This window comes from Triticum urartu, chromosome 7A, assembly GCF_056163025.1.
Source record: "Triticum urartu cultivar PI428250 chromosome 7A, HENAU_Tu73, whole genome shotgun sequence".
Taxonomy (NCBI): Eukaryota; Viridiplantae; Streptophyta; class Magnoliopsida; order Poales; family Poaceae; genus Triticum; species Triticum urartu.
Window position 1 is genome coordinate 596,445,925 of NC_141879.1, and position 10,633 is coordinate 596,456,557.

The following is a 10,633-nucleotide window of genomic DNA, read 5'->3' on the forward strand; positions in this document are numbered from 1 at the left end:
GCTGAAAGTCCTGATGTGTTCACATGTAATCCAGTCGTCGCACTGCTCCGGGTGTTTGGAGCACAGACTGTTCTTGTGTTCATCGACATACGGGGTCACCAAGGTAGAGTTCTGTAGAACTGTGTAGTGTGCTTGAGACCAAGAATATCCGTCCCTGCATATTATTGAGTCTCTTCCAAGAGTGCCTTTTCCAGTCAGTCTCCCCTCATACCGCGATTTAGGGAGACCTATCTTGTTAAGGCCAGGAATGAAGTCAACACAAAACCCGATAACATCCTCTGTTTGATGGCCCATGGAGATGCTTCCTTCTGGCCTAGCGCAGTTATGGACATATTTCTTTAGGACTCCCATGAACCTCTCAAAGGGGAACATATTGTGTAGAAATACGGGCCCCAGGATGACAATCTCGTCGACTAGATGAACTAGGACGTGCGTCATGATATTGAAGAAGGATGGTGGGAACACCAGCTCGAAACTGACAAGACATTGCGCCAAATCACTCCTTAGCCTCGGTACGATTTCTGGATCGATCACCTTCTGAGAGATTGCATTGAGGAATGCACATAGCTTCACAATGGCTAATCGAACGTTTTCCGGTAGAAGCCCCCTCAATGCAACCGGAAGCAGTTGCGTCATAATCACGTGGCAGTCATGAGACTTTAGGTTCTGAAACTTTTTCTCTGGCATATTTATTATTCCCTTTATATTCAACGAGAAGCCAGTCGTGACCTTCATACTGAGCAGGCATTCAAAGAAGATTTCTTTCTCTTCTTTCGTAAGAGCGTAGCTGGCAGGACCTTTATACTGCTTCGGAGGCATGCCGTCTTTTTCGTGCAAACGTTGCAGGTCCTCTCGTGCCTCAGGTGTATCTTTTGTCTTCCCATACACGCCCAAGAAGCCTAGCAGGTTCACGCAAAGGTTCTTCGTCACGTGCATCACGTCGATTGAGTAGCGGACCTCTAGGTCTTTCCAGTAGGGTAGGTCCCAAAATATAGATTTCTTCTTCCACATGGGTGCGTGTCCCTCAGCGTCATTCGGAACAGCTAGTCCACCGGGACCCTTTCCAAAGATTACGTAGTGTAAATCATTGACCATAGCAAGCACGTGATCACCGGTGCGCATGGCGGGCTTCTTCCGGTGATCTGCCTCGCCTTTGAAATGCTTTCCTTTCTTTCGACATTGATGGTTGGTCGGAAGAAATCGACGATGGCCCAGGTACACATTCTTCCTGCATTTGTCCAGGTATATACTTTCAGTGTCATCTAAACAGTGCGTGCATGCATGGTATCCTTTGTTTGTCTGTCCTGAAAGGTTACTGAGAGCGGGCCAATCGTTGATGGTCACGAACAGCAACGCCTTAAGGTTAAATTCCTCCTGTCTGTGCTCATCCCACGTACGTACACGGTTTCCATTCCACAGCTGTAAAAGTTCTTCAACTAATGGCCTTAGGTACACATCAATTTCGTTGCCGGGTTGCTTAGGGCCTTGGATGAGAACTGGCATCATAATGAACTTCCGCTTCATGCACATCCAAGGAGGAAGGTTATACATACATAGAGTCACGGGCCAGGTGCTGTGATTGCTGCTCTGCTCACCGAAAGGATTAATGCCATCCGCGCTTAAAGCAAACCATACATTCCTTGGGTCCTTTGCAAACTCATCCCAGTACTTTCTCTCGATTTTTCTCCACTGCGACCCGTCAGCGGGTGCTCTCAACTTCCCATCTTTCTTTCGGTTCTCACTGTGCCATCGCATCAACTTGGCATGCTCTTCGTTTCTAAATAGACGTTTCAACCATGGTATTATAGGAGCATACCACATCACCTTCGCAGGAACCCTCTTCCTGAGGGGCTCGCCATCAACATCACCAGGGTCATCTCGTCTGATCTTATACCGCAACGCACCGCATACCGGGCATGCGTTCAGATCCTTGTATGCACCGCGGTAGAGGATGCAGTCATTAGGGCATGCATGTATCTTCTCCACCTCCAATCCTAGAGGGCATACGACCTTCTTTGCTACGTATGTACTGTCGGGCAATTCATTATCCTTTGGAAGCTTCTTCTTCAATATTTTCAGTAGCTTCTCAAATCCTTTGTCAGCCACAGCATTCTCTGCCTTCCACTGCAGCAATTCCAGTACGGTACCGAGCTTTGTGTTGCCATCTTCGCAATTGGGGTATAACCCTTTTTTGTGATCCTCTAACATGCGATCGAACTTCAGCTTCTCCTTTTGACTAATGCATTGCGTCCTTGCATCGACAATGACCCGGCGGAGATCATCATCATCGGGCACATCGTCTGGTTCCTCTTGATCTTCAGCAGCTTCACCCGTGGCAGCATCATTGGGCACATCGTCGGTTCCTCTTGATCTTCACCAGCTCCCCCCGTTGCAGCATCACCGTATTCAGGGGGCACATAGTTGTCATCGTACTCTTCTTCTTCGTCGTCTTCCATCATAACCCCTATTTCTCCGTGCCTCGTCCAAACATTATAGTGTGGCATGAAACCCTTGTAAAGCATGTGGGAGTGAAGGATTTTCCGGTTAGAGTAAGACCTTGTATTCCCACATTCAGTGCATGGACAACACATAAAACCATTCTGCTTGTTTGCCTCTGTCGCATCGAGAAACTCATGCACGCCCTTAATGTACTCGCGGGTGTGTCTGTCACCGTACATCCATTGCCGGTTCATCGGCGTGCATTATATATAATTAAGTGTCCAAATTAATAGAAGTTCATCATCACATTAAAACCAAAGTGCATACATAGTTCTCATCTAACAACATATAGCTCCCCAGAGCATCTAATTAATTAAACCATACATTGAAACTATGTAAAACATTTCAATGCGAAAACAAATGCGATCATAATCGCAACCAAGGTAACAATTGATCCAACGGCATAATGATACCAAGCCTCGGTATGAATGGCATATTTTCTAATCTTTCTAATCTTCAAGCGCATTGCATCCATCTTGATCTTGTGATCATCGACGACATCTGCAACATGCAACTCCAATATCATCTTCTCCTCCTCAATTTTTTTTATTTTTTCCTTCAACAAATTGTTTTCTTCTTCAACTAAATTTAACCTCTTGACAATAGGGTCGGTTGGCATTTCCGATTCACACACATCCTAGATAAATAAAATCTATGTCACGTTGGTCGGCATAATTTTCATAAACAATAAATGAACCAATAGTTATAAAGATAATATACATACCAAATCCGAATCATAGACAGGACGAGGGCCGACGGGGGCGGATACCAAAACCATCGCACTATATAAGATGCAATAATAAATGTAAGAAAATGATACAAGTATCTATCTAAACATACAAGTAAGAATATTTTCCTTTCAGAAAGAAGATAAGAACAAGAGGCTCACCACGGTGGTGTCGGTGATGAGATCGGCGCGGCTGATCGACGGCGGTGAAGACGGGGACGGGGCGTGACGGACCGCTAAATCTAGACAAATCTCGAGGAAAATGGAGCTTGGAGGTCGAGCTTCGAGAGGAGAAAGCTTAAGTAGTGTGGCTCGGGCATTCCATCGAACACCTCATGTGCATAGGAGGTGAGCTAGAGCACCACAAAGCCCTCTCCCCCTCGGCCAGAAAAAACAGAGCACTGTGCTCTGCTCTTGCGCGAGGGGGTATATATAGGCACCTCATTGGTCCCAGTTGGTGACATGAACCGGGACTAAAGGGGAGTCTTTGGTCCCGGTTCAAGCCACCAACCGGGACCAATGGTGGTGGGCCAGGAGCGAGGCCCATTGGTCCCGGTTCGTCCCACAACCGGGACCAAAAGGTCCAGATGAACCGGGATCAATGGCCCACGTGGCCCGGCCGGCCCCCTGGGCTCACGAACCGGGACCAATGCCCACATTGGTCCCGGTTCTAGACTGAACCGGGACTAATGGGCTGAGCTGGCCTGGACCATAGCCCTGTTTTCTACTAGTGGTAGCATTTAATAGCCCGAACTCAAATACTTATTGTATTAATTCTAAGCCCACTTCTGCCATCGAAAAATGTGCACCATTTTTGGTTTAGGTTCTCACCTTGTGCTATAAATCATGAACATTTTTAAAGGGCATCTTTGGGTTTATTGAAAAAGATTTTATTGAACCTATTTGATTTAATTTGGTGCTAGGGTGTAGATCATTCCCCAATTCAATTTCAATGAAATTTAAACTTAGCTAGTCTAAGTGCATACCAGACTAGGTTTGTGACAGTTGGCGTCTCTAGTTGGCCTCTGCGCTACAGATATAGCTATGTTGGGCAATTTGGCGGCTGACTCTGGCTTCTTAGTGTAGGCGATGGCGTTTGTTGCCGTGCTACCTATAGCTCCTGGTCTGGAGCGTGATTTGCATGTGATCTTTTAGTTTTTGATCAAGTTTTGGCATTTTGTAATCAACTTCTTTGTATCCTAGCCGGTTGATGGCTTCATTAAGTTGAAGTCGGGATTTATGCATTTTCTCTAAAAAAAACTACCTGCTCAAATCTATTACCTAATTTAATAATAAAGGGAGGTGTGTTTCTCTGATTTTTTTTTGTCCATCCACTTGGCCTAAGCTGCCCATAAAATTGAAGTAAATTACCTACCATGCCACTAGTAAGTGAAAAAATCTCTTTGTTAACTGTTTCCATGATTTTTTTCGTCTGTCATCGAAACTCCTCCTAAAGTTCAAGTAAATTACCAACCACGCCACCTGTAAGCGAAAAAAAACTCTTCGTTAATTGTTTCTCTCTACCATTGAAACTGTCCCAAAAGTTGAAATTAATTACCCACCCTGCTACCTGTAAACGTGAAAAAAAAACAAGTGTTCCTTCGAATTATTCTTACGTCATAGGACCGTTCAATTTTTCATCCATCGTGAGACTGGCCGTTTCTTTTCCTTCTCATACACGCATCGAGGATGTACTCAAGAAAATTACACGCATCAAGGATAAGTCGAACATCAATCTAATGTGAGCATGTTAGAATGCATATGTCTTAAGAGTCCACATGCGAGCCGGTCCGTGCATAAATATTCAAATATGTGTATACACATAGAGTGCGGGTGTTTGGAACTTAATTTAAAAACCACAATTTTATTGTCCGGTTGCAACGCACGGGCCTTTTGCTAGTGTGGACCAAACAAAAGCTACTCTCATGCTCTATATATTTGAAAAACTATATTGAAACATGCTTGCCTATGAATTTTAATCTTGATAAACTGTTGCATGAATTTTTGCAGCGATGTATGTCACCCGGCCAACAAACATTCCATTTCTCCTATTACTTGCCATTCTACTGTCAATTAGAAATTGGTATACTACTTTCTAATCCTACACGCTAGGGATGTCAACCGGGTCCCATTTAATTCCGTTTAAAATCCACTTATGATATGATAATTCAAAAAGGTTTTTTGTTTGTTTGAGGAAAATAAACTATCAAGCTAGCAAAAAATAACTAAACGGGATTGCGGACGCCATTTATTTGCCACTTACATCCCTATACACGATAACCACTTATATGTTCTAGAAGTTTAGCGCATTTGTCTGGAAGAAACTAGAAATTATTAAAGAACACATGCACAGGGACATGGCGAGATAGGATAGGAGACGTTAAAGAAAAGCAGGTGTGCATGGGGGCTCGGCCTGGAAGACGACGACCAGAGAGCAAAGCTGCATTCTCCTGTCAGTGAAAAATTCCTCCCCTCGCCTTCCCTGCCCTTTGTCGCCATGTAGTCATCCTGTCTTTGACAGGGCCGCTCCCGTAATAATTTCTCAGCAGCGGAAGGCAAAAAAAAAGCAGGTAAAAGCAACACACAAACAGCCCATAAAAATCAAATATAAATAAAATCGAGTACTAGTGTACTACTGCTAGCAGCTACTAGACACACATTCTCTCTCCATTCCCTCCTCCTTTATTTCCTCTCTCCTCTCTCCCCTCGCATCCTTTGTTCTTCTTTCATCCGGTTGGGTAGACAGAGAGGGAAGCACAGCTGCGCAAGGAAAGGAGGAGAGATAAGGAAGCAGCAGGCAGCGGCAGCAGCAGCAGGAGCGAGATCGGTCGATCGAGCGCCGAGCTGCGGGAAGCAATAAATAGAAATTAAGGTTCGAGCCGCCACCATGGCGGCGCTTGCAGGCGCTCTAGAATTCCTCCCCGGCAGCTTGCGCCCATCATTCCTCCCCCAATCCTTCTTCTTTATATAGCCTAGTCACGCACTTGGCTCCCCTCACCACCCCAAAAAGCACCTTACCCCACTCCCTCCCTCCTAAGCTCCTCCTCCCTCCTCCTAGTGAGAAGAGAACAAGGCCAAGCCTTAGGCAGTCTCCGCTCTCAAGAGGAGATCGAGAATTAGAGGCAAGATCAAGCTACCTATCCTCACGGCAAGAGGCGAAGAAAGGTGAGTACAAGTGGTTGGGGTAGTAACTAGTTTCCTAACTTGTTAGGCAGGCTCGCTCAAGTTTGTCAGCGCTAGCTACATGCTGTCAACACCCGTAACCAAGCCCCCTAGATATGCTAGCGAGGAGGAGTATGTGTGTGTAATTGCGTAGAAATCTGTGTATCTATCGGCATCTCAGTGGTAGATCTGTCTAATCTACTGGTGAGCTATGTTGAAAATCTGAGCTATGGGTCGCGCAATCCCAAGAGCCTGCCATGTTCTGTTGCTTCTTCCGCTTTTTCTTACACCCAAGATCTACTTTTTTATTCGGGCTGTTTGTGTTTGTAGGAGGTGAGAGGGGAGGAAGGAGAAAGTGAGCAAGGAAGTGAGCGCGCTGGCAGGAGCTTCTTGATGGGTGTTGGCTGCTGCCGTGGATGGCGGGGTTCTCTCTGAGGGGAGGCGGCGGCGGAGGAGGTGGAGGTAGCGGGGGAAGGAGCGGTGACCGCGGCGATCATCCAATCGGAGCAGACAGTCTGTTTCTGTACGCGCGCGGCGCCGCCGCCGCGGCCGCCGACACGGCGGGCGGCGGCGGCGGGGGAGGAGGTGGGATAGGGTTCCAGCTATGGCACCCGCACCACCAGCAGGCGGCGGCCGTGCCGCACACTTCGCAGTTTTTCTCCTCCGGGGTGGCCACCGGCGTCGTGTTGGGCTTCTCGCCGCATGAGGGCGGCGGCGTGGGCGGCGTCGGCTTGGCTGGTGGAGGCGGCCCGGGGGGCGGGAGGGCCGGCACCAGCTGCCAGGACTGCGGAAACAACGCCAAGAAGGACTGCACCCACCAGCGGTGCCGCACCTGCTGCCGCAGCCGCGGCTTCAACTGTGCCACCCACGTCAAGAGCACCTGGGTCCCCGCCTCCAAGCGCCGCGAGCGCCAGCAGCAGCTCGCCGCGCTCTTCCGCGGCGCCGCAGCCAACAACAGCGCCGCCGCCGCCGCGGCCGCTGCCGTTGCCAACAAACGGCCCCGCGAGCTCGTGCGCTCCCTCGGCCGCTTGCCGTCCGCGACCACCGCGATGGTCGACGCCACCACCTCCTCAGGTATGTGGAAGCTACTCAATTACAGTCTACAGTACAATCAGTCACTGCAGTACTGCACTACTGCACCATTCAGGACGCTGACGCCGACGGGGTGTGTTTGCAGGCGAGGGGGACGGGAGGTTTCCGCCGGAGCTGAGCCTGGAGGCCGTGTTCCGGTGCGTGCGGATAGGGCCGGTGGACGAGCCGGACGCGGAGTTCGCGTACCAGACGGCGGTGAGCATCGGGGGGCACACGTTCAAGGGGATCCTGCGGGACCATGGGCCGGCGGAAGAGGCGGCTGGGCAGCTGCCGCCGTCCTCGGCGGAGTACCACCAGCTGACAGGGGCCGCGAGGGAGGGTTCATCGCCGGCCGGGAGCAGCGAGGCGGCCGGGGGGCACGGAGCGACGGTGGCGACGTCCGCGGCGGTGCTCATGGACCCCTACCCGACGCCGATCGGCGCCTTCGCAGCAGGCACCCAGTTCTTCCCTCATAACCCTAGAACCTAGCTTCAATTCCTGCCATGAATTCCTAGCAAGTTTCATTTACTGCCAAAGATGATGGTCGAGTTGCATTGATCCAAGTCAAGAAGATCCAAGAAGAGGAGGGGGATTGTTGTCCATCGTTGATGACGAACGCTAATGCATCTCGTTAGCTAGCTAGAGCTACTACTTTTGGATCCTTCCATGAATTTTAATTTCCTGTTGGTTAATTAGTAATGACCTTAATGCATTGGTGCAATTAAAGAGAGATAAACTAAAGTGTATCTTAATCACTCCCTTTTGAAATCGTTTACTACTTACATTTCGCATGCAGCACGTGATTGGTTAACTATAGTTTACTGCTACTAGTACTAGTATTCTATGTTACTCCTAAGTACGTATGCGTTAGATCGATTACATTGCGTACTCCTACATGGTATGCTATTGTCTGCTTGGATTTGCTTTTGTGTGTGCATGGGGAAGCTTCTCTTGGATGGCATGGGTAAAGCTGCTCATTTTGTGGTGCTTTTTATATGATTTCTTTGCATGTCTTGTTCTTCTATGCTTCTATAGCTGCATTGGTTGGTTCTGTACTTCTGTTTAAGCAGCCAACAATATATTCTCTTGTTCCTTGGGATGGATGAGCAATCAGCTTCTGCTTGCTCCACACCACAAGGGAAAGTACAGCAATTCTATGCAATTCTTTGGCTAATCTTTGGAGTACTCTCTCTCTCTCTTTCTATCCTTCTCTCTCTAGAGTACACAGTGACCTTGTCACGCCACTGTTTCTCCTTTCCATAGGGTACTATTTTTCAATATTCTTTGTTGAAGTGACATAGATCAATGTGGTAATTCTTTATAGAAAATGAGAAATACCGACCAATACAAGCTCTAGTCTCACATGGAATGATGGAATGCCAACAATGTGCATGATTTACTTTTAGGAAAACTGCAAACTTAATCTAAGCCTAGCCATTATTAGGACCTGTAGTATGCATGCGTCATTTTGTGGACAGCTTGAAGCTAACATTTTTGGTTCATGCTTAACTACTAGGAGTAGTTTGTCTTTCAACCTAGATAATTTCTCATTCTTACAGTTAATTAGTACCACCGTACCAGTGCGTTGTGCAAGATTAAATCTTTTCAGAGAAATAAAGAACAGTGGGTATGATCTCTTGTCTTTCAGTACAACAGTACTCTGCAATTTTCAGCTCCCGGCCGGCCTATATATACGTAGAGTGGTACAGTGAGTACTGTCCATATCCTATATCTAGGTGTAGCCTCAACTCTACTTTGTTTCTTTTCCCCCCTTCTGCACACTTATTTTCAAGCACACTACGATTGTAATGCACTGTAGCCTGACCAATGGCCACTACCTACAACCAAAACATCATTCAACTCATAAACATGCTTTTTTGAAATCTTTTGTGTTTGATAATATATATATATATATATATATATATATATATATATATATATATATATATATGCATGGAGTGATTCCACCATAATAGGCACGCATACATTTTTGTGCATTGCGAGCTAGATTATATCTATGCTTTGTTAGTGCAGACATCAGTTCTGTATTACAAATTTGCTGAGTGTGTTTTCTAGTCCTATGCTTGTCTAGGTTCCTCACACATGATTAGGGGTACTTCGGATAGTCTTGCATTGGAGCAAGTCCCTTGGCGAGGTAGGGGTTGTTTCTCAACTTCGAATGCTTCGCAAAGTGATTTGGCACCGATCCCGTGCATCCAAACAAACACTTTATGCGGCCGATTGATATATATCATCTCATGTTTGGTACACCATTGTTATCTGTGTTAGATGGAAGTTTATAAATGTTAATGCTTCCATGGATCTAAACATTAATAAATGGGATATGAGCACATTCTAGGTGCAACAAATTACACAACTATTTAAGAACGGATAACTTATCACAAGAGAGATCAACTAAGAGTGAGCAAGAACATCCCTTCATATTGAAATTAGCAACTGATGTAGTTCTCCTTGTGCACATGGGCGATTAATTGTTAGTGGCCCTATTTATTCTCCAATATAGTGAAGATAAATTCTATATCCTTAGAAATTTTATGTTATATTATCATCTGAATTTTGTGCATGAACATCAATCTTTACTTAAAATTTGCAATAATATATCATTTTTTATATTAGCTTGTTGAAAAGATGACACACATTAATAGGAAAAGGTTACTTTCTGTATCATATGATATGCTTGGACTTCATGGGTGTTAGTAGTAATTTGAAGTTGAGAATTTATATATTCGTGCAGTAGCTCTATTCTACCCAGCATATATATAAACTTAGAACTTGGGAATATGCACTATTATTCCGTGTGCATGTGTATTTTCTAAGTGAATTATTGATATATTATTATTAGCAACCTTATTTACTTAGATAATTCAGAAAGGATTGGTTTCATACCGAATATTTTGTTTCTCGGTCATTTTAGAGCACCCGCACCCGCACTATAATTTCTTGGTATTCTCATCCTATCCATAATCATCACCTGTGTATAGGATGAGAATGTACATATGGTAAGGTACGGTGGTGTTGAATTCATTGCTTCCATGTCTGAATAAAAAACTGAGAGAATGAAAAATATTAGCTTATGGAACTGCAAGCTTACCTATGGAGCTACCCTTTTCAGCCTTGGCTTGTACCCATCCATGACTCCAACTCTTAATGTCG

At 46.0% G+C, this 10,633-nt stretch overlaps 1 protein-coding gene across 1 annotated transcript; it reads left to right on the forward strand.

Annotated features, from left to right (window-relative positions):
• Positions 1-5,889: 5,889 nt before the first annotated feature.
• Positions 5,890-8,243, forward strand: LOC125520651 (protein SHORT INTERNODES 1). The gene is made up of 3 exons (XM_048685613.2): positions 5,890-6,391; positions 6,719-7,462; positions 7,566-8,243. The coding sequence occupies exons 2-3, from the start codon at positions 6,805-6,807 to the stop codon at positions 7,946-7,948; spliced, it is 1,041 nt and encodes a 346-aa protein (XP_048541570.1). The 5' UTR covers positions 5,890-6,391; positions 6,719-6,804; the 3' UTR covers positions 7,949-8,243.
• Positions 8,244-10,633: the final 2,390 nt, after the last annotated feature.